The sequence below is a fragment of the Gouania willdenowi genome, chromosome 2 (genome assembly GCF_900634775.1).
Source record: "Gouania willdenowi chromosome 2, fGouWil2.1, whole genome shotgun sequence".
Lineage (NCBI taxonomy): Eukaryota > Metazoa > Chordata > Actinopteri > Blenniiformes > Gobiesocidae > Gouania > Gouania willdenowi.
In genome coordinates, this window is record NC_041045.1 from 11,834,766 (window position 1) to 11,859,553 (window position 24,788).

General features: G+C 34.5%; 1 protein-coding gene across 3 annotated transcripts; it reads left to right on the forward strand.

The window, feature by feature from the left end:
• On the forward strand, window positions 1-24,788 carry LOC114478718 (zinc finger MYM-type protein 1-like). Of its 3 annotated transcripts, XM_028471921.1 has the most exons (5): window positions 1-2,110; window positions 2,330-2,486; window positions 5,368-5,509; window positions 22,029-22,148; window positions 24,567-24,788. In XM_028471921.1, the coding sequence occupies exons 1-2, from the start codon at window positions 158-160 to the stop codon at window positions 2,477-2,479; spliced, it is 2,103 nt and encodes a 700-aa protein (XP_028327722.1). In that variant the 5' UTR covers window positions 1-157; the 3' UTR covers window positions 2,480-2,486; window positions 5,368-5,509; window positions 22,029-22,148; window positions 24,567-24,788. The 3 variants fall into 3 exon arrangements, with proteins under 3 accessions (XP_028327722.1, XP_028327707.1, XP_028327715.1); XM_028471906.1 differs by having other exon boundaries at window positions 1-2,486; XM_028471914.1 differs by lacking the exons at window positions 22,029-22,148; window positions 24,567-24,788 and adding an exon at window positions 6,957-7,451 and having other exon boundaries at window positions 1-2,486.

A 24,788-nucleotide genomic window follows, 5' to 3' on the forward strand; every position in this document is an offset into this window, starting at 1 on the left:
AACAACTTCCTTGCGGGGAATCGTCGGCTGTATTTGGCAACCTGCGCGGGACAGGAAGAGAGTAGTGAAATGGTGGACGGACGGGGACGGAGGTGCGGATGGTAGCGTGTTCTTCTAAAAGGCGGACAGCTGTTAACACCGTGGGAAAGAAAATACAATGGACGCCAATGCCCCAATGAGCTGGATGATGATTGTCGTCAAAAAGGAAGAAGAAGAAGAAGAAAAGAAGGAAGAAATGGTGTGGAAGGAAGTGAAGCTGAGTGAGACGGTCAGTAAGGAGGAGGTGCTTTGTCATCACGATCAGCTGTTGGATGAAATGTGTACTGCAAACGTCGAGAAACGCCCTGAAGAAGAAACAGAGGAGTTTCCGTTAATAATAAACGGAGTAGACTATTTATCTACTGTGCAATTTGATACTCTACCACTCCAACAGAAATTGGAAATTAAACGTCTTGGACCTCACAAACCTGAGGATTTCACCATTTTTCAAGAAGAAAAGTGTAAAAAAAGAAAGGATTCCACTCGGTCATTCAAACAGGAGTGGTTCAAACGTAAAAATTGGCTCACGGCGAGCCATTCGAAAAAAGCGCTGTTCTGTTTTCCGTGTCTTCTCTTTGGTGGTGAAACTGTCTGGACCACAACTGGATTTAAGGACTTGAAACATCTTTCGGAAAGACTCGTGAAACATGAGAGCTGTGCATCACATGTGGATAACGCCATCAAGCTCAGCTTATTAGGGACCAAAAATGTTGCCTCTCAGCTTAACAGTGCATACAAACGTAGCATTGAGCTACACAACCGCCAGACTGAAGAAAACAGATATGTTCTTGGCAGAATTATAACCTGTATAGAACTGTGTGGGAAGTGTGAAATTGCCCTGCGTGGACATGATGAGACTGCCAGCTCCTTAAACCCCGCCATTTTCAAGTCTATTTTTGAGACAATGTGCGAGGGAGACTCCAGGCTTAGAAGACACTACGATTCTCAACCCTATTTTAAGGGAACATCAGCAATGATACAGAATGAACTTTTGGATTGCATGTACAGTGTTTACAGGGATGTGGTTACTCAGCAGTTGGTAGATGCACCTTTCGTTGCCGTGCAGGTAGATGACACCACTGACATCTCCTGCAAATCCAAGATGGTCATAGTGCTGCGCTACATGGTCAACAACACAGTGACGGAGAGGTTTTGGGAGTTCATTGAGGTAAAGGACAAATCGGCTGCTGGTCTATCAAATGCTATAATAGAGTCTCTTGAGCCCCTGAACCTGGGTAACAAGCTCATAGCGCAAGCATATGACGGAACAGCAGTAATTGGTGGATGTGTGAGCGGAGTTCAGGCTCTTGTCAAGGAGCGCTATCCAAATGCGCATTTTGTGCACTGTCACACGCACCAATTAAATATGACGCTCCAACAAACCTGCTCAGCAAGAATTCCCAAGCTGAAAGTGTTTTTTGCCGACCTGTCAGCATTCGCAGAGTTTTTCTCCAATTCGCCAAAGAGAGCAGCTGCTCTTGCCTCGACGTCCAAGAGAAACATCCCGAGACCTTCAGCCACGCAGTGGAATTTCAAAAGCCAAACAGTCAATGCTGTGTGGGTATGCCGCCAGGAAATAAAGGAGTGTTTGGACAACATGCGCACACAAGAGGGATGGGACAGGGTGACCATCAGCGAGGCCTACGGCCTGTCCATGCACCTGCAGGACCCAGAGTTCCTACATTTTTTGCATTTTTTTTCTGAACTCATGCCAGAAGTGGACATTTTGTACAGTGTACTGCAAAAACCAAAAATTGATGTGGCTGGCATCAACCAGGGGATGGAAACCTTCAAGAAGAACTTGGGACGTCTCAGGGAACAAGCTGATGCGATTATTCAAGAAAGTGAAGCAGAAGGAAATAAAAGGAGAAAAACCGACACGGCTCTAGTCATGAAAGAGGCCTGTGACACTGTGTTAGGTCAAGGGGAGGAGAGGTTCACCAACTTCACCAAGAGTGACCATTTGATTGCAGCAAAACTCACTAACTGCACACTTTTCCCCAAGTTTGTGAGGTCCTTTCCACAGGCTGAACTGGAACGTGCTGTTAAACTATGGCCAAAAACAAATAAGGTGAAGCTGAAAACCGAGTTGACGTGCCTCTACCAGCACAGTAAACTCTGCACAGGCAACACAACACTTTCTTTACTGAAGTCAATTCATGAAAACAACCTCCAGGAGGTCTTGTCTGAAACAGTGACTCTTCTACAAATCATCATCACAACACCAATGACAAGCACTGAGTCTGAGATAAATGTCTCCACTCTAAAAAGAATACAAATGTTTACACAGAATACAATGGGACAGCAGAGATTGAACGCCCTGGCGATGCTTTCTATTGAAAACGAACTCATCCAGGGACTGCCGGATTTTAAGAGCAAGGTCATTGAGATGTTTGCCCACATGAAGGACCGCCAAGCTTCATTCCTCTTCAAAAAGTGAACCATCGGTGAGTCTTTTTTTAATTTTTATTCTCAACAATTACATGTTGACTGCTGTGTCTAGGCTTGATGTGTCTTGATTATATAATTGTAGCGGAGTTGGAGTAATGGATAGCTGGCGATAAGTGTGTGGGTTTTTTGGAGGACACATGACTTAAACACTTTAGTGCGTTAATTGCGAAGAACGTGCGAGAGTTGTTGACATTTTTGGCAATAATTTCAGAAAAGTATTGCTGCCTTGCTTTGAACAAGCCATCATTGAATTTTTGCAAACTTATTTTGTATAGTTCTAGATGAATTTGGAGTTTTGTTGATCTCCATTTACGCTCAGCTCTTCTACAGTCAGATTTCAAATTCTGCATTACCTCAGTCCTCCTCCAAGGTGTTTTCTGTGTGTTTGGTTTTCTCTTAGTTTTGATTGGAGCCTCCACATCTATGACATTACAGACTTTTGTATTAAACTCATCCAGAAGATCATCAACTGTCTCAGCACTCAATGTTGGTGTCATTGCTATGGTTTCCATAAACTGTGCACTTGTGCTGTCATTTATGTACCTTTTCTTTAAACACACGTAACTAGGGGGAACAGATGTTACAGTCTCTAGGTCAAAAAAGACACAGAAATGATAAGATAGAGCCAAGTCTCTTACATCAACAGCAGAGATATCAACACCTTTAGAGATAACCAGATCCAAAGTGTGACCTTGAGTGTGTGTCGGACCAGCCACATGTTGTGTAAAACCAAAAGTATCCATTAAAGCATACAGTTCTTTGGCAGTATTGTCCATGTTATTGTCTACATGAATATTTAAGTCACCTGTTATTATTAAAAAGTTGTATTCAGTGCATACAACTGACAGCAGTTCAGTAAACTCATCCATGGATTCTCCAGAATATTTTGAGGGTCTATAAACGACTAAAAACAGAACTCTTGAATCACCCTTCAGTAAGAATGACATATATTGAAAGGAGATAAAATCACCAAATGTTATTTCTTTGCACTGAAATATTGATTTAAAAATGGCAGCAACTCCACCACCTTTCCTGAAAGTATGACACTTATTGAAATAAATAAAGTCTTGTGGTGCACTTTCATTGAGAATAGTATTACTGATACCATCATTCAACCATGTTTCATTAAGAAATAAAAAGTCCAAGTGATGTGTCAAAGTAATATCATTAATTAGTAGTGACTTGTTAACAAGAGATCTAACATTAAGAAGAGCTAATTTTAAAGACTTTACTGGAGACACTGGTGGACTTTTTGGATGACATGTTATAGGAGTCAATTTTTTATCTCTATAAAGCTTTTTGCTTTTCTTTATTTTCACAATTTTACCTGTGTTACCTGTCACCACAGGAATTAAAGAAGCTGCATTAACTCCATAAGGCCCTGACTTTTTCTGGTTGTTCCTAAAAATAGAGCTATTGCAGTCCGGACCCAGCACACATCAGACCCGTGTCGCTCTAAGATGAACACAGCTGGCCTGAGGAGAAGAGTGATCCTGGGCCTGGTATCGTCGAGGAGGGATGGGTGGTGCAGATTGGTTCTTTAGAGGAGATAAGATGGGACCATGGTGGGGTAAAGGGTGGGGTGTCAGTCTTGTGCCAGCCAGAACCAGCTCGTTCATCTGGGCAGTTAAATCCAAGAAGGCATGGGTAGGAGAGAAGCTGGATGAGGTGGAAGTAGGTGAATTTTGGGGTGAAGCAGGTGGGTCCTGAGATGTGGAGGTTGGGTTGACCTCTTCATTTTGGCGATTTTTATTTCTTGCTGGAAGCTCATCGACTCCATGATCTTTCCTTGTTGTTTTGTTCTCCGATGGTACATGTTGTCCTCTGTCTTTATCAGAACTGATAGCAGTTGCTGCTAAACATCTTCTGAGCATCTTTAACAGAAACGTCTCCCACTATCAGTGTGTGAGGTTGTTGCTTTGGCCTACCATGTCACTTTTGTTTTCCTGAAGCACTTTCAGTCTTCGCAGTTCCAGAAGGTTGTGTGTTGATCTCATTAGAGCCAGATCCTAGGTCATTTAGCAGTGGGGCGAATCGATTACCCAGTTCTACATGAAACTGGGTTTGTGACTTGGTGATACTCCTGCCTTTAGCAGATGTCCACTTTTGTGCCTGGGCAGACAAGGGAGTTGATGTTGAGGCTGCTTACTTTACTATAGCCATACCTCCTTTATGAGGTGTTTGAAGTTTTTCCACTCAATTTTATGCCTTACTATAGCTTTACCTCTAATATGAAATAAATGGTAAATAAGGCCCTGTCATTCAATTGTTTCAAGCTCTAACTCAGGTTTAAGTAAACAGATAACATTACAATTGAAAAAAACAAAAAAAAAAACAGTTCCCTTAGCATCTCAGCATAGTACGAATAAATCTGGCTGTGTGAGCGCTATGGTTAACCACAAGAACGGAACGCAAAAAAGTTGGAAAAAACTGTGGTAGGATTTTATTTTTAATTTTGTTTTAAACTCGAATTTGCAAAATAAAAATAGTTGTAATCTACAAATTTGATAAATATCTTTTTTGCCCAGCCCTACCCTTATTTATATATATATATATATATATATATATATATATATATATATATTGTTTTTAAATATTTGGACATTTTGACAAACCTTGGATGTAATACAGATTATTTTGTGGAAAATAAATTAAGTTCCAATTGTGGTAGACTTCATCTTTTCCTTTTTGACTTTATACATACTGTATGCAAGGGAACCATAGCAAGATTTATGACCAAAAATAAACATGGGGGGTGAAAGTAAGTTACTTTGAGTACTATTTAATTGAGTAATTTATAGTAGGATATATCATTTACTCTTTACATCGCTGGACTCATGGTCACCCTAAATATATCCATGTGTGATTTCTAACCAGGTGGTGGACCACAAACTGTACGGGAGTCGAGCTGAGTTTGACGCCACCATCGACCGCGTACTGGAGGAGTTTAAGGTGGAGCTGGTTTGTCTGGCTGGATTCATGAGGATTCTCACGGGAATGTTTGTCAAGAAATGGAACGGTATGTTAACGCAGACACTCACACAAATAGAGAAGTTTAATACTTTACCGATATCGTCTAAAACTACATTTCCAATATTAATCAATACTGATATATACATAAACTTTTTCCCTTAAACCTTATTTTAGATCATATTAGATTAATCCAATGGTTCCAAACCTTTTTTTGCATTGATTCGACAAAGTAAAAAATATAGAATACAGTTGTTAGACTGTTTTAATTTGTATCTTAATTCAGATATAATTTTTTTTAATCAGTTATTTTTTTTAATCAATTACTAGACATTTCAGGCGACCCCACAATTAAAAAAAAGCACTGAGTTAATGATACTTTAATGTGATGCCCACAGGATTTATTCCACAAATCAACATAATTTGTGCAAAAATAAAAATACTTGATTGACTTCAGTAATGGATAAAGTGCTATAGTAGTTTCTAGTATGATGTCCAGATTCATTATTTAAGTAGTTAAACAGTGTAACAATTACACAATAAATATTAACTTTGATATTTACTGTGAAAGTGTAACCGTACAGAATAAAATATATGTACAATATCATATTAAACAAATTATTTTTGTTCTTATCTAGTTTGTACATGAGGTGCAAATCCATTAAAGTAATCCTTTACTGTTTTAACAAATATAGCCTAAAATCTTTGAAACGTACTTATTAGTAGATCTATGTCTAACAAAACACATTATTTTGCACCATATTGTTCCACCATCTTGAAATTATGTGATTGATGATGTCACTTCCTGTAAACATCACATTGTTTTCTATTGGAGTGAAGCAGTTAGCAGATTTTTTAGTCAAACTGACAACTTGTGCTTCTTTTAGTTGCTCTAAAGATGCTGATATAAAATTTGTGACCACAAGGGGGAGACATTTCCTCTCCTCTGCTTCAGTCACAGATTTTTGTTAAGATTTACGTCATCATCTTTTGCTTTTTCTGATTATTTAGAGCAACCAAAAGCTGCACAAAGTGTCACTTTAACAGATGCCTTCTGGGCCATGGGGAATCTCAGCATCAGTTAACCACTGAATACACACAAGTGGAACATAACCAGAACATAGAACCCAGTCCGTTACAGCATTGCAGACCAGACCGGGCGGCCCGTGCGTGGAGCGCAGACTTGACTGAAGCACGCAATCATATTTGTTTCCTGCGCTCCAGCAGTAAGTGAGGAATGAGCAAAATCAGCAAATAATATTCATTGAATGTGAAAACTGAACGACAGAACGCCGTCAGTAGCCCGTCCCACGACTAGCATTTCTGCTACCACAACAATATAGTATAAATGTAATAAAATTAGTGAAAAATTAGGCCTGAGCCCGCCCCGAACTCGGGTCAAGAATCTAAACTCTAGCTGTAAGATAAACAACACGCAACAGTTGCATGTTAATAAAACATGAATGAATGGGATGCTAATGCTGTGTGTTTTACAGGAGGAGGTAGATGCAGGAGCCATCATCGTACAGGAAGCTGTGGAGGTGCTGAGCAGCGACACGGAGGGGAGTCTGTGTGACAGGATCAGAGCAGCAGAACACAGAGCATTTCCTGTTGCTATGGAGCTGGTGTGCAGTGAGGCTGGGGGTGGACGGACGCATTGTCTGTGGGAAGAACTGTTAGTGAATGAGTCTGTGTGATCTGATACTTGCAAAATTTTGGTTAACAACAGCTAAAACTTGTAACATTCCTCTTATATCTATGTATTAAAAATGCTAATAGTCTGTGTTTTAGAGCTTGTGTTCCACCATCTTGACATCACATGACTCACCACAAATTAGGGATGTAAGGATTAATCGTAGGGCAGTTTAAAATCGATTCATAGGTATCACGGTTCACATCTATGCTGTGAAAATTGAATCGCAGTACTTTTTTAAAATATATATATTTATCCTTCTCGTCAAAAAGTGTAGGCGGTGGGCGGAATCTGCTACTACTTTCTTTCTGGCCACCTTCTACTCTTAAACATGTTCATAAATGATTCCTTACCCCTTTAGCACCGAAAGAGTTTCTGTAATATTACGTGAATATCTGTAAAAGTCACGTTTTTCTATTAGCTCTGTCTGCTAGCATAGCATCTCTTCTGCAGTGCAAGGATATCTGCATGCCAACCGACCACTGGGTTACCAGCGCCCTCTGCTGGTCCAAACAAATGTCTGATATAAATACAGTGCACACTGTTTTTTTTTTTTTTTTTTTTTTTTTTTTTTTTTTTTTTTTAAAAGTCCAATTGTTAAGGCACAAAATCCATTTTCAGTTGCACTTTTAAAAAGTAAAAAGTTTTGCATTGTTTACTATAGAACCAGAATTTAAAATAATGGGCTTCTTCTTCTGCTCTGTGAACAAGACTTGTATATGAATGTTTTTTTTTGTTTTTATTCCAGGTCGATGCTGAACAAACTAACTTCACAACGTGAACTAAATCAAAGTTTTTCTCTGTATTTCATTGTAAGGTTTTTTGTAAAGTCAGTTTTCTTACAAAATAAAAGGGGGGAGGAAAGTTGGACATCTCCCTCTTTCTTTCTTTGTTTTATTTATTTTTGTTTTACAGGCTATAGTAAGGCATAAAAACAGGCAAAACGAAGGTAAGGCTATAGTCAGGCATAAATTTGGGAGAAAAAATTTAGAGGCGTTTGAAATGTTGTCACCAAATTATGCTTCATTTTCGTTTTAATTTTGGGTCTATATTGCTTTGTTTTATGGTTTATTGATGAAAACGGTTTTCTTGTTTTTTGTTTGAAAAGGAGAGGAAGAACAACTGTTGATTTATTTTGGATTCACAGATGAATTAGGGATGATCCAATGATACCCAGATCCCAAAACTTATGTTACTTGGAAAATGTATAGAAATGCAATCAGGAGACTTGGACGTACACATTGTTTAGCGTTGATAAAATTATTTTGAATGCATTTTCTTGTTAATGTAATTGTAAAGTTTGGCAAAATGTTTATTGTTCAACAGCCTTTGCAAAGAAAGATTTTTGAGGTAGGTACTTGTTTAATGTGAAGGTTCATTATGTTTATGTTAACTGCATAGTTAAAATTAGATAAAAGGGTTAATGTGAAACACAAATAAGCTAAGATAAAAAGGTTAAAAGTAGTTGGTAAAATAGATAGTTAAAAATGATTAACGTGAGTTAAAATATAAAGTTAACTTTAACAATGTGATTAAGTAGAAAAATGAGGTTAAAAAGATGAAGATTCTAAATATTTGATTTGTTTCTTTGTTAAAACTGGGCAGATAAATATCAGACATAGATGTAAAATGCTTGTAAAGTGTGGTTGTTAAAATACAAGTGAAAGTACCGATAATTTAATGTAATTAAGATGTCAAACGTTGTTTAGGAAAAAATGGTATTGATTTAGAACTCAAACAACTAAATAAAATACTTGAAAAAGGTGACAAAGTTGAGAAGCCAAATTTGATTTCAGTGAATGAATGGTTGTGTAACTTGTATTATTGTGTATTTTCCATGAGAGGTTTTTACCATAAGCTGATGTTCCAACCTACAGACAATACTTTAAATAAAAAAAAAAAAAAGAAGTGATTGAACGTGTGGTTGTTTGAGTGAAGTCCGGGAAACAGCATCCAGTGAACAGAAAACCAAAAAATGAGAATGACTCCAGTTTGTTTTTGCTGTATTTCTGTGCAAGTCAATTTGTAGATAAATGTTATTTTTTGGTAAACGTTGGAATGACCTTGTGTGTTTGAGTAATTTTTTTATATATTCTGTTTTTGTCAGCTTTGGATTTGTGTATTTGGTGTTGTTTAGTGTGTTCCAAGACATTTTGCGCCTTTTTTTCATTTAGTGTGTTTGTTAGTAGGGTTGCAGGTTTTTATTGAGTTGAGTTTGTATTGTTTGTCTTATACTGTATGCACTTTATGTTATCTGTTATAAGGTGGTTTTTAAAGTGCTTTATAAATAGAGTTGGATTAGATTGTAATGAGAAGTGGGTATTGGTGGTAGGTATTAGTGAACTTATAGTTGTAGTGTGTGTGTGTGTATATATATATATATATATATATATATACACTATATAATCACTTTGAGTAAGAAACATTTCAGAAAATTTTTTCAACACAACTACCCTAAAAGCAAAAGTTAAATACGCCATGAGCACCATTTGTAGTAAGTCTGGTATTAATGGTGTAGTGGTGAAGTCTGTGGTAACATGTGGCTTCAAGTCACTGACCATGGGTGAGAGGAGGTTGGATTCCTCTGAGTGCTTGACATACGATAGTCCAAAAGATGAACGAGAAAGTTCGATTTTAATGAGTTAGTAAAATAATAGGGGTGCCTTCCGAATGTCAAGAAGCAATGAGTGGGATCGCTTTTACGAGTTAATATATATGTAGTCGCGCCTTCCGAATGTCGAAGATAAAAACGCCTGGAGAAGTGTGTTGGGTATGAACGGTTCTCGGTGGCATGGCGGCAGAGTCGGTGGTGCACGGCAGTGTAGGCCCTGACAAAGGTGGGTTCGATCCCTCTCGTGCCGAGAGCCAGTGAGTCGCGTCACTTTTACGAGTTAATATAATATGTAAGCGCGCCTTCAGAATGTCGAAGATAAAAACGCCTGGAGAAGTGTGTTGGGTATGGACGGTTCTCGGTGGCATGGCGGCAGAGTTGGTGGTGCACGGAAGTGTAGGCCCCGACAAAAGAGGGTTGGAATCCCTCTCGTACCGGTGAGTGGTATTCTTTTTACGAGTTAATGTAATATGTAGGCGCGCCTTCTGAATGTCGAAGATAAAAACGCCTGGAGAAGTGTGTTTGATATGAACGGTTCTCGGTGGCAGAGTTGGTGGCGCAGGGCAGTGTAGGCCTTGACAAATGTGGGTTCGAATCCCTCTCGTGCCAAATAACCTGGATGTTTCACTAGAAAGAACTTAGTAGACGATAGGCAGGCAGGGAGGGAAAGAGGAGAGAGAAGGAAGGAGAGGAGAGCAAATCTACCCTGAAACTGTAGACTTATTTGAGTAAATATTTTTGCTTTCTTTTTTTTAATTTATAGAATGTATGAATATGTTCTTATATTGTGATATATTTAAATGAATGACATTTATCTCATGATCAGGAAACAGGAGCTCTTAGCAGACAAAGTGGTGGCTCTTAAAAGAGCCTTTGTAGGTGATAAACCATGGTAGAGATGTTCACTTCTTCTTGGCTTTGGGCTTGGCTACCCTCTTAGCAGGAGTTTTCTTAGCTGCAGGCTTCTTTGCTGCCTTCTTGGGGCTCTTCTTGGGACTCTTGGCGGCCGCTTTCTTGGCCGCTGCTGCAGGTTTTTTCACCTTCTTAAAACTGTTTTTTTTTTTTTTTTTTTTGGTATTTGAATTTAATGTGCAGTACTGAGTTCCAAGAAACTATTCATCACAACCCTAATACATTTAATATTATTATTATTATTTTTTTTGAAGTTCTCTGTTGTTCTGTAAGATTACTTTCATTGTTGATTTGTGTGTGTTATCAGTCAAACTGCCTGTGAGCTGCCTCTCACCCTCCTGCTAAGCAGGGGGAGGGGCTAGGTGGAAGTCCCTCCCTCTTGTGAGTGTGCGCACCTGATTCAAACAAACCAGCCCCTGAATGGGAACTGAGGCGATGGCAGTGCATGCTTTAAAGAAGAAAGAGTTTTGTACCCTCAGCTGGGACTGAACTTTATGTGCATACTCTTTACCGGACGCTTTCTTAACCACGTCCTCTGATACGAAGCATTAGAAGCAGGTGTGCACACCGTAGCGTCTGCGTGTTCGGGGCTCGGAGGCTGTTCTGTCGGGTGCTGAATGTGAGTACTAGTGTTTTCAAGCTTTTTAGTAATAATGTACTCAATAACTTATTGTTGCCCTGTCCCTGGGTTTGGCTATAGATGGAGTTAGTGAATATATTGGAGGTAAGGCTATAGTAAGGCATAAAATTTCATGAAAAAAATTCATACACCTCATAATGAAGGTTAGGCTATAGTAAGACATTAAATTTAATGAAAATTTTTCAAACACCTCGTAATGGAGGTAAGACTATAGTAAGGCATGAAATTTTGTGAAAAATTTTCAAACACCTCATGAAGGAGGTAAGGCATAAAATTTGATAAAATTTTTTTAAACACCTCATAAAGGAGGTAAGCCTATAGTAAGGCATAAAATTTAATGAAAAAAATTCAAACACCTCATGAAGGAGGTAAGGTTATAGTAAGGCATAAAATTTAATGAACATTTTTCAAACACCTCATAATGGAGGTTAGGCTATAGTAAGGCATAAAATTTTGTGAAAATTTTCAACACCTCATAATGGAGGTCAGGCTATAGTAAGACATTAAATTTAATGAAAATTTTTCAAACACCTCATAATGGAGGTTAGGCTATAGTAAGGCATAAAATTTTGTGAAAATTTTCAACACCTCATAATGGAGGTCAGGCTATAGTAAGACATTAAATTTAATGAAAATTTTTCAAACACCTCATAATGGAGGTAAGGCTATAGTAAGACATTAAATTTAATGAAAATTTTTCAAACACCTCATAATGGAGGTAAGGCTATAGTAAGGCATAAAATTTCATGAAAAAAATTCAAACACCTCATGAAGGAGGTAAGGCATAAAATATGATAAATTTTTTTTAAACACCTCATGAAGGAGGTACGGCTATAGTAAGGCATAAAATTTGATGAAAAAATTTCAAACACCTCATAATGGAGGTTAGGCTATAGTAAGGCATAAAATTTAATGAAAAAAATTCAAACACCTCATGAAGGAGGTTAGGCTATAGTAAGGCATAACATTTTGTGAAAAATTTTCAAACACCTCATGAAGGAGGTAAGGCTATAGTAAGGCATAAAATTTGATGAAAATTTTTTAAAAAACCTCAGAAAGGAGGTAAGGCTATAGTAAGGCATAAAATTTTGTGAAAATTTTAAACACCTCGTAATGGAAGTAAGGCTATAGTAAGGCATAAAATTTAATGAAAACACATCATAATCGAGGTTAGCCTATAGTAAGGCATAAAATTTCATGAAAAAAATTCAAACACCTCATGAAGGAGGTTAGGCTATAGTAAGGCATGAAATTTTGTGAAAAATTTTCAAACACCTCATGAAGGAGGTAAGGCATAAAATTTAATGAACATTTTTCAAACACCTCATAATGGAGGTAAGGCTATAGTAAGGCATAAAATTTTGTGAAAATTTTCAACACCTCAAAATGGAGGTCAGGCTATAGTAAGACATTAAATTTAATGAAAATTTTTCAAACACCTCATAATGGAGGTTAGGCTATAGTAAGGCATAAAATTTAATGAAAAAATTTCAAACACCTCATGAAGGAGGTAAGGTTATAGTAAGGCATAAAATTTGATGAAAAAATTTCAAACACCTCATAATGGAGGTTAGGCTATAGTAAGGCATAAAATTTTGTGAAAATTTTCAACACCTCAAAATGGAGGTCAGGCTATAGTAAGACATTAAATTTAATGAAAATTTTTCAAACACCTCATAATGGAGGTTAGGCTATAGTAAGGCATAAAATTTAATGAAAAAATTTCAAACACCTCATGAAGGAGGTAAGGTTATAGTAAGGCATAAAATTTGATGAAAAAATTTCAAACACCTCATAATGGAGGTTAGGCTATAGTAAGGCATAAAATTTCATGAAAAAAATTCAAACACCTCATGAAGGAGGTTAGGCTATAGTCAGGCATGAAATTTAGTGAAAAAAATTCAAACACCTCATGAAGGAGGTTAGGCTATAGTAAGGCATAACATTTTGTGAAAAATTTTCAAACACCTCATGAAGGAGGTAAGGCATAAAATTTAATGAAAAAATTTCAAACACCTCATAATGGAGGTTAGGCTATATTAAGGCCTAAAATTTCATGAAAAAAATTCAAACACCTCATGAAGGAGGTAAGGCTATAGTAAGGCATAAAATTTGATGAAAATTTTTTAAAAACCTCAGAAAGGAGGTAAGGCTATAGTAAGGCATAAAATTTTGTGAAAATTTTAAACACCTCGTAATGGAAGTAAGGCTATAGTAAGGCATAAAATTTAATGAAAAAAATTCAAACACATCATAATCGAGGTTAGCCTATAGTAAGGCATAAAATTTGATGAAAAAATTTCAAACACCTCATAATGGAGGTAAGGCTATAGTAAGGCATGAAATTTTGTGAAAAATTTTCAAACACCTCATGAAGGAGGTAAGGCATAAAATTTAATGAAAAAATTTCAAACACCTCATAATGGAGGTTAGGCTTAATTAAGGCCTAAAATTTCATGAAAAAAATTCAAACACCTCATGAAGGAGGTAAGGCATAAAATTTAATGAACATTTTTCAAACACCTCATAATGGAGGTTAGGCTATAGTAAGACATTAAATTTAATGAAAATTTTTCAAACACCTCATAATGGAGGTAAGGCTATATCAAGGCATAAAATTTAATGAAAAAATTTCAAACACCTCATAATGGAGGTTAGGCTATAGTAAGGCATAAAATTCGATGAAAAAAATTCAAACACCTCATGAAGGGGGTAAGGCATAAAATTTAATGAACATTTTTCAAACACCTCATAATGGAGGTTAGGCTATAGTAAGGCATAAAATTTTGTGAAAATTTTCAACACCTCATAATGGAGGTCAGGCTATAGTAAGACATTAAATTTAATGAAAATTTTTCAAACACCTCATAATGGAGGTTAGGCTATATTAAGGCATAAAATTTAATGAAAAAATTTCAAACACCTCATGAAGGAGGTAAGGTTATAGTAAGGCATAAAATTTGATGAAAAAATTTTAAACACCTCATAATGGAGGTTAGGCTATAGTAAGGCATAAAATTTCATGAAAAAAATTCAAACACCTCATGAAGGAGGTTAGGCTATAGTCAGGCATAACATTTTGTGAAAAATTTTCAAACACCTCATGAAGGAGGTAAGGCATAAAATTTAATGAAAAAATTTCAAACACCTCATAATGGAGGTTAGGCTATATTAAGGCCTAAAATTTCATGAAAAAAATTCAAACACCTCATGAAGGAGGTAAGGCATAAAATTTAATGAACATTTTTCAAACACCTCATAATGGAGGTAAGGCTATAGTAAGGCATAAAATTTGATGAAAATTTTTTAAACACCTCAGAAAGGAGGTAAGGCTATAGTAAGGCATAAAATTTTGTGAAAATTTTCAACACCTCATAATGGAGGTAAGGCTATAGTAAGACATTAAATTTAATGAAAATTTTTCAAACACCTCATAATGGAGGTAAGGCTATAGTAAGGCATAAAATTTAATGAAAAAATTTCATACACCTCATAATGAAGGTTAGGCTATAGTAAGGCATAAAATTTCATGAAAAAAATTCAAACACCTCATGAAGGAGGTAAGGTTATAGTAAGGCATAAAATTTGATGAAAAAATTTCAAACACCTCATAATGGAGGTTTGGCTATAGTAAGGCATAAATTTTTGTGAAAAATTTTCAAACACCTCATAAAGGAGGTTAGGCTATAGTAAGGCATAAAATTTAATGAAAAATATTCAAACACATCATAATCGAGGTTAGCCTATAGTAAGGCATAAAATTTCATGAAAATTTTTTTAACACCTCAGAAAGGAGGTAAGGCTATAGTAAGGCATAAAATTTAATGAAAAAAATTCAAACACCTCATAATGAAGGTTAGGCTATAGTAAGACATTAAATTTAATGAAAATTTTTCAAACACCTCGTAATGGAGGTAAGACTATAGTAAGGCATGAAATTTTGTGAAAAATTTTCAAACACCTCATGACGGAGGTTAGGCTATAGTAAGGCATAAAATTTAATGAAAAAATTTCAAACACCTCATAATGGAGGTTTGGCTATAGTAAGGCATACATTTTTGTGAAAAATTTTCAAACACCTCATAAAGGAGATAAGGCATAAAATTTAATGAAAATTTTTTAAACACCTCAGAAAGGAGGTAAGGCTATAGTAAGGCATAAAATTTTGTGAAAATTTTTAACACCTCGCAATGGAAGTAAGGCTATAGTAGGGCATAAAATTTTGTGAAAATTTTTCAAACACCTCATGAAGGAGGTAAGGCATAAAATTTAATGAAAAAAAATCAAACACCTCATGAAGGAGGTTAGGCTATAGTCAGGCATAACATTTTGTGAAAAATTTTCAAACACCTCATGAAGGAGGTAAGGCATAAAATTTGATGAACATTTTTCAAACACCTCATAATGGAGGTAAGGCTATAGTAAGGCATAAAATTTTGTGAAAATTTTCAACACCTCAAAATGGAGGTCAGGCTATAGTAAGACATTAAATTTAATGAAAATTTTTCAAACACCTCATAATGGAGGTTAGGCTATAGTAAGGCATAAAATTTAATGAAAAAATTTCAAACACCTCATGAAGGAGGTAAGGTTATAGTAAGGCATAAAATTTGATGAAAAAATTTCAAACACCTCATAATGGAGGTTAGGCTATAGTAAGGCATAAAATTTTGTGAAAATTTTCAACACCTCAAAATGGAGGTCAGGCTATAGTAAGACATTAAATTTAATGAAAATTTTTCAAACACCTCATAATGGAGGTTAGGCTATAGTAAGGCATAAAATTTAATGAAAAAATTTCAAACACCTCATGAAGGAGGTAAGGTTATAGTAAGGCATAAAATTTGATGAAAAAATTTCAAACACCTCATAATGGAGGTTAGGCTATAGTAAGGCATAAAATTTCATGAAAAAAATTCAAACACCTCATGAAGGAGGTTAGGCTATAGTCAGGCATGAAATTTAGTGAAAAAAATTCAAACACCTCATGAAGGAGGTTAGGCTATAGTAAGGCATAACATTTTGTGAAAAATTTTCAAACACCTCATGAAGGAGGTAAGGCATAAAATTTAATGAAAAAATTTCAAACACCTCATAATGGAGGTTAGGCTATATTAAGGCCTAAAATTTCATGAAAAAAATTCAAACACCTCATGAAGGAGGTAAGGCTATAGTAAGGCATAAAATTTGATGAAAATTTTTTAAAAACCTCAGAAAGGAGGTAAGGCTATAGTAAGGCATAAAATTTTGTGAAAATTTTAAACACCTCGTAATGGAAGTAAGGCTATAGTAAGGCATAAAATTTAATGAAAAAAATTCAAACACATCATAATCGAGGTTAGCCTATAGTAAGGCATAAAATTTGATGAAAAAATTTCAAACACCTCATAATGGAGGTAAGGCTATAGTAAGGCATGAAATTTTGTGAAAAATTTTCAAACACCTCATGAAGGAGGTAAGGCATAAAATTTAATGAAAAAATTTCAAACACCTCATAATGGAGGTTAGGCTTAATTAAGGCCTAAAATTTCATGAAAAAAATTCAAACACCTCATGAAGGAGGTAAGGCATAAAATTTAATGAACATTTTTCAAACACCTCATAATGGAGGTTAGGCTATAGTAAGACATTAAATTTAATGAAAATTTTTCAAACACCTCATAATGGAGGTAAGGCTATATCAAGGCATAAAATTTAATGAAAAAATTTCAAACACCTCATAATGGAGGTTAGGCTATAGTAAGGCATAAAATTCGATGAAAAAAATTCAAACACCTCATGAAGGGGGTAAGGCATAAAATTTAATGAACATTTTTCAAACACCTCATAATGGAGGTTAGGCTATAGTAAGGCATAAAATTTTGTGAAAATTTTCAACACCTCATAATGGAGGTCAGGCTATAGTAAGACATTAAATTTAATGAAAATTTTTCAAACACCTCATAATGGAGGTTAGGCTATATTAAGGCATAAAATTTAATGAAAAAATTTCAAACACCTCATGAAGGAGGTAAGGTTATAGTAAGGCATAAAATTTGATGAAAAAATTTTAAACACCTCATAATGGAGGTTAGGCTATAGTAAGGCATAAAATTTCATGAAAAAAATTCAAACACCTCATGAAGGAGGTTAGGCTATAGTCAGGCATAACATTTTGTGAAAAATTTTCAAACACCTCATGAAGGAGGTAAGGCATAAAATTTAATGAAAAAATTTCAAACACCTCATAATGGAGGTTAGGCTATATTAAGGCCTAAAATTTCATGAAAAAAATTCAAACACCTCATGAAGGAGGTAAGGCATAAAATTTAATGAACATTTTTCAAACACCTCATAATGGAGGTAAGGCTATAGTAAGGCATAAAATTTGATGAAAATTTTTTAAACACCTCAGAAAGGAGGTAAGGCTATAGTAAGGCATAAAATTTTGTGAAAATTTTCAACACCTCATAATGGAGGTAAGGCTATAGTAAGACATTAAATTTAATGAAAATTTTTCAAACACCTCATAATGGAGGTAAGGCTATAGTAAGGCATAAAATTTAATGAAAAAATTTCATACACCTCATAATGAAGGTTAGGCTATAGTAAGGCATAAAATTTCATGAAAAAAATTCAAACACCTCATGAAGGAGGTAAGGTTATAGTAAGGCATAAAATTTGATGAAAAAATTTCAAACACCTCATAATGGAGGTTTGGCTATAGTAAGGCATAAATTTTTGTGAAAAATTTTCAAACACCTCATAAAGGAGGTTAGGCTATAGTAAGGCATAAAATTTAATGAAAAATATTCAAACACATCATAATCGAGGTTAGCCTATAGTAAGGCATAAAATTTCATGAAAATTTTTTTAACACCTCAGAAAGGAGGTAAGGCTATAGTAAGGCATAAAATTTAATGAAAAAATTCAAACACCTCATAATGAAGGTTAGGCTATAGTAAGACATTAAATTTAATGAAAATTTTTCAAACACCTCGTAATGGAGGTAAGACTATAGTAAGGCATGAAATTTTGTGAAAAATTTTCAAACACCTCATGACGGAGGTTAGGCTATAGTAAGGCATAAAATTTAATGAAAAAATTTCAAACACCTCATAATGGAGGTTTGGCTATAGTAAGGCATACATTTTTGTGAAAAATTTTCAAACACCTCATAAAGGAGATAAGGCATAAAATTTAATGAAAATTTTTTAAACACCTCAGAAAGGAGGTAAGGCTATAGTAAGGCATAAAATTTTGTGAAAATTTTTAACACCTCGCAATGGAAGTAAGGCTATAGTAGGGCATAAAATTTTGTGAAAATTTTTCAAACACCTCATGAAGGAGGTAAGGCATAAAATTTAATGAAAAAAAATCAAACACCTCATGAAGGAGGTTAGGCTATAGTCAGGCATAACATTTTGTGAAAAATTTTCAAACACCTCATGAAGGAGGTAAGGCATAAAATTTGATGAAAATTTTTTAAACACCTCAGAAAGGAGGTAAGGCTATAGTAAGGCATAAAATTTTGTGAAAATTTTAAACACCTCGTAATGGAAATAAGGCTATAGCAAGGCATAAAATTTAAGTGAAAATTTTTCAAACACCTCATGAAGGAGGTAAGGCATAAAATTTAATGAAAAAATTTCAAACACCTCATAATGGAGGTTAGGCTATATTAAGGCCTAAAATTTCATGAAAAAAATTCAAACACCTCATGAAGGAGGTAAGGCATAAATTTTAATGAAAATTTTTCAAACACCTCATAATGGAGGTAAGACTATAGTAAGGCATGAAATTTTGTGAAAAATTTTCAAACACCTCATGAAGGAGGTAAGGCATAAAATTTGATAAAATTTTTTTAAACACGTCATAGAGGAGGTTAGGCTATAGTAAGGCATAAAATTTCATGAAAAAATTTCATACACCTCATAATGAAGGTTAGGCTATAGTAAGGCATAAAATTTTGTGAAAAATTTTCAAACACCTCATGAAGGAGGTAAGGCATAAAATTTAATGACAAATATTCAAACACCTCATAATGAAGGTTAGGCTATAGTAAGGCATAAAATTTTGTGAAAAATTTTGAAACACCTCATAAAGGAGGTAAGGCATAAAATTTAATGACTAATATTCAAACACATCATAATCAAGGTTAGGCTATAGTAAGGCATAAAATTTCATGAAAAAAATTCAAACACCTCATAAAGGAGGTTAGGCTATAGTAAGGCATAAAATTTCATGAAAAAATTTCATACACCTCATAATGAAGGTTAGGCTATAGTAAGGCATAAAATTTTGTGAAAAATTTTCAAACACCTCATAAAGGAGGTAAGGCATAAAATTTAATGACAAATATTCAAACACCTCATGAAGGAGGTTAGGCTATAGTAAGGCATAAAATTTGATGAAAAAATTTCAAACACCTCATAATGGAGGTTAGGCTATAGTAAGACATGAAATTTTGTGAAAAATTTTCAAACACCTCATAAAGGAGGTAAGGCATAAAATTTAATGAAAAATATTCAAACACATCATAATCGTGGTTTGCCTATAGTAAGGCATAAAATTTCATGAAAAAAATTCAAACACCTCATGAAGGAGGTTAGGCTATAGGAAGGCATGAAATTTTGTGAAAATTTTTCAAATACCTCATGAAGGAGGTAAGGCATAAAATTTGATAAATTTTTTTTAAACACCTCATGAAGGAGGTTAGGCTATAGTAAGGCATAACATTTTGTGAAAAAATTTCAAACACCTCATAATGGAGGTTAGGCTATATTAAGGCCTAAAATTTCATGAAAAAAATTCAAACACCTCATGAAGGAGGTAAGGCATAAAATTTGATAAATTTTTTTTAAGCACCTCATGAAGGAGGTAAGGCTATAGTAAGGCATAAAATTTAATCAAAAAAATTCAAACACCTCATAATGGAGGTTAGGCTATAGTAAGACATTAAATTTTTTGAAAATTTTAAACACCTCGTAATGGAGGTAAGACTATAGTAAGGCATGAAATTTTGTGAAAAATTTTCAAACACCTCATGAAGGAGGTAAGGCATAAAATTTGATAAAAAATTTTTAAACACCTCATAAAGGAGGTAAGGCTATAGTAAGGCATAAAATTTAATGAAACTTTTTCAAACACCTCATGAAGGAGGTAAGGCATAAAATTTAATGACAAATATTCAAACACCTCATAATGAAGGTTAGGCTATAGTAAGGCATAAAATTTCATGAAAAAAATTCAAACACCTCATAAAGGAGGTTAGGCTATAGTCAGGCATAAAATTTAGTGAAAAAAATTCAAACACCTCATGAAGGAGGTAAGGTTATAGTAAGGCATAAAATTTCATGACAAAAATTCAAACACCTCATAATGGAGGTTAGGCTATAGTAAGGCATAAAATTTCATGAAAATTTTTTAAACACCTCAGAAAGGAGGTAAGGCTATATATAGTAAGGCGTAAAATTTTGTGAAAATTTTAAACACCTCATGAAGGAGGTTAGGCTATAGTAAGACATGAAATTTTGTGGAAAATTTTCAAACACCTCATAAAGGAGGTAAGGCATAAAATTTAATGAAAAATATTCAAACACATCATAATCGTGGTTAGCCTATAGTAAGGCATAAAATTTCATGAAAAAAATTCAAACACCTCATGAAGGAGGTAAGGCATAAAATTTGATAAATTTTTTTTAAACACCTCATGAAGGAGGTTAGGCTATAGTAAGGCATAACATTTTGTGAAAAATTTTCAAACACCTCATGAAGGAGGTAAGGCATGAAATTTAATGAAAAAATTTCAAACACCTCATAATGGAGGTTAGGCTATATTAAGGCCTAAAATTTCATGAAAAAAATTCAAACACCTCATGAAGGAGGTAAGGCATAAAATTTGATAAAATTTTTTTAAACACGTCATAAAGGAGGTAAGGCTATAGTAAGGCATAAAATTTCATGAAAAATATTCAAACACATCATAATCGAGGTTAGCCTATAGTAAGGCATAAAATTTTGTGAAAATTTTAAACACCTCGTAATGGAAGTAAGGCTATAGTAAGGCATAAAATTTAGTGAAAATTTTTCAAACACCTCATGAAGGAGGTAAGGCATAAAATTTAATGAAAAAAATTCAAACACCTCATGAAGGAGGTTAGGCTATAGTAAGACATTAAATTTAATGAAAATTTTTCAAACACCTCATAATGGAGGTAAGGCTATAGTAAGGCATAAAATTTGATGAAAAAATTTCATACACCTCATAATGAAGGTTAGGCTATAGTAAGGCATAAAATTTAATGAAAAATATTCAAACACATCATAATCGTGGTTAGCCTATAGTAAGGCATAAAATTTCATGAAAAAAATTCAAACACCTCATGAAGGAGGTAAGGCATAAAATTTAATGAAATTTTTTCAAACACCTCATAATGGAGGTAAGGCTATAGTAAGGCGTAAAATTTTGTGAAAAATTTTCAAACACCTCATGAAGGAGGTAAGGCATAAAATTTAATGAAAAAATTTCAAACACCTCATATTGGAGGTAAGGCTATAGTAAGGCATAAAATTTTGTGGAAAATTTTCAAAAAAGGACAAAAAGGAGGTATAGCTATGCCTTACCTCCTTAAGGCATAGCTATACCTCCTTTTTGTCCTTTTTTTTTTTTTCTTACTATTGCTTTATCTCAGCCTCACCTCCTATTGATCCATGTATTGATCTCTAACCAGGTGGTGGAGCATAAACTGTACCCGAGTCTAGGTGAGTTTGACGTCATCATCGACTGGAGGAGTTAAAGGCGGAGCTTGTTTGTCTGACTGGATTCATGAGGATTCTCAAGAAATGTAAGGGTAAATAAACGCAGACACACACAAATAGAGAAGTTTAATACTTTTTTGGTATCGTCTAAAACTACTTTTCCATTATTAATCAATACTGATATATTCATAGACTCCTCCCTCAAACCCTACTTTAGTTCACATATATTTAACAAAGTATAGAATATAGTTGGTAAAGACTGTTATAAATGGTAAAATAATTCAAAAATAATTTTTTTTAATCAGTAATTTTGTTTTACTTCAGTTGACTTTCAATTAAAAAAACACCTCATTAATGCTAATTTAATGTAATATACACAGGATTTATTCCACAAATAAACATAATTAGTGCAAAAGAAAAATAATTGATTGACTTCAGTAACAGATAAAGTGCTATAATCATTTGTAATATGACGTTCAGATTAATTATTTAAGTAATGAAAATAGTTTTAAGAATTCCACAACAAATATGTTTATGATATTTATTGTGAAACTATAATATAGAAGAAAATAAAGTTAAAATAGTGTGTCAAAGAAATTACATTCCTTCTTATGTAATTTGATACACTATTGTAAAATTATTATTTTATGTAATAGTTTCACAGTAAGTATCATGAATGTATTATTTATTGTATAATTCTCACAACTGTCTAACCACTTGACTAATTATTCTGGACAATGTATTATAAACGATAATAGTACTTTATTAATTACTGAAGTCAATCAAGTATTTTTATTTTGTACAGATGTTTATTTGTGGGATAATACGTTTGTAAAATATAAATTAATTTATTTTGAAAAAAAAAAATTGCCTTTTTTAGCCCAGTTTAAGTATGTGCATTATATTTGCAGTAGTTTTTAGGGTCTAATGATGGTCCTAACTCAATTTTTTTTTGTGGAATTTTTTTGAAAAAAATGCCTTTTTATTTTGGGTGATTTTTGTTTTTTGTCATTTTTTGTGCCTTATAGCCTTTTTTTTAGCCCAGTTTAAGTATGTGCATTATATTTGCAGTAGTTTTTAGGGTCTAATGATGGTCCTAACTCAATTTTTTTTTGGGAATTTTTTTTGAAAAAAAATGCCTTACCTACATTTTGCCCTTTTTTTTTTTGCCTTACCTCCATTTTGTCCTTTTTTAATGCCTTACTATAGCTTTACCTCCGTTTTGCCCTTTTTTAATGCCTTACTGTAGCCTTACTTCTGTTTTGCCCTTTTTTATGTATTACTATATAGCTTTACCTCCTTGTTGCCCTTTTCTTTTTTTTGTTTTACTATAGCCTTACCTCTGTTTAGCCCTTTTTTTGCCTTACTGTAGCCTTACCTCCATTATGAGGTGTTTGATTTTTGTTTTTGCTAAATTTTATGCCTTACTATAGCCTTACCTCAGTTATGAGTTGATTGAAATTTTTTATCTAAATTGTATGCCTTACTATATAGCCTTATTTCCTTCATGAGGTGTTTGAATATTTTTCACAAAATTTTATGCCTTACTATAGCCTTATAAAGGATTATGAGGTGTTTGAATATTTTTCACTAAATTTCATGCCTTACCTCCTTCATGAGGTGTTTGAAAAAAATGTCACTCAAGTTTATGCCTTACTATAGCGTTACCTCAGTTATGAGGTGTTTGAAAATGTTTTACAAAATTTTATGCTTTACTATAGCCGTTGCTCATTTGTGAGGTGTTTGAAAAAAATTCACTAAATTTTATGCTTTACTATAGCTTTACCTTCATTATGAGGTGTTTGAAAAATGTTCGCGAAATGTTATGCCTTACTATAGCCTTACTCCTTTATGAGGTGTTTGAAATTTTTTTCACAAAATTTTATGTCTTACTAGCCTTACCTCCTTTATGAGGTGCTTGAACTTTTTTTGCTAATTTTTTTGCCTTACTATAGCCTTACCTCTAATATGAGGTTTTTGAAAAATTTTCACTAAATTTTATGCCTTACTATATATAGCCTTACCTCCGTTATGAGGTGTTTGAAAATTTTTCACAAAATTTTATGCCTTACTTCCTTAATGAGGTGTTTGAAATTTGTTCACTAAATTTCATGACTTACAATAGCCTTACCTCCGATATGAGGTGCTCCGTGACAGAATTGCAGACCAGACCTGGGCGGCCCATGCGTGGAGCGCAGACTTGACTGAAGCACGCAATCATATTTGTTTCCTGCGCTCCAGCAGCAAGTGAGGAATGAGCAAAATCAGCAAATAAAATTCAGTGAACGACAAAACGCAACAGAACGCCGTCAGTATCCCGTCCCACGACTAGCATTTCTGCTACCACAACAATATAGTATAAATGTAATAGAATTAGTGAAAAATGAGGCCTGAGCACGCCCCGAAGTCGGGTCAAGAATCTAAACTCTAGCTGTAAGATAAACAACACGCAACAGTTGCATGTTAATAAAACATGAATGAATGTGATGCTAATGCTGTGTGTTTTACAGGAGGAGGTAGATGCAGGAGCCATCATCGTACAGGAAGCTGTGGAGGTGCTGAGCAGTGACACGGAGGGGAGTCTGTGTGAAAGGATCAGAGCAGCAGAACACAGAGCATTTCCTGTTGCTATGGAGCTGGTGTGCAGTGGGTCTGTGAGGCTGGGGGAGGACGGACGCATTGTCTGTGGGAAAAACTACTGATACGGGCGTACGTGTATAAATAACTGTTAG

What these genes read in the sequence shown, in the direction of transcription:
- LOC114478718 (XM_028471906.1), top strand. Translation starts at nt 158, where the DNA reads ATGGACGCCAATGCCCCAATGAGCTGGATGATGATTGTCGTCAAAAAG.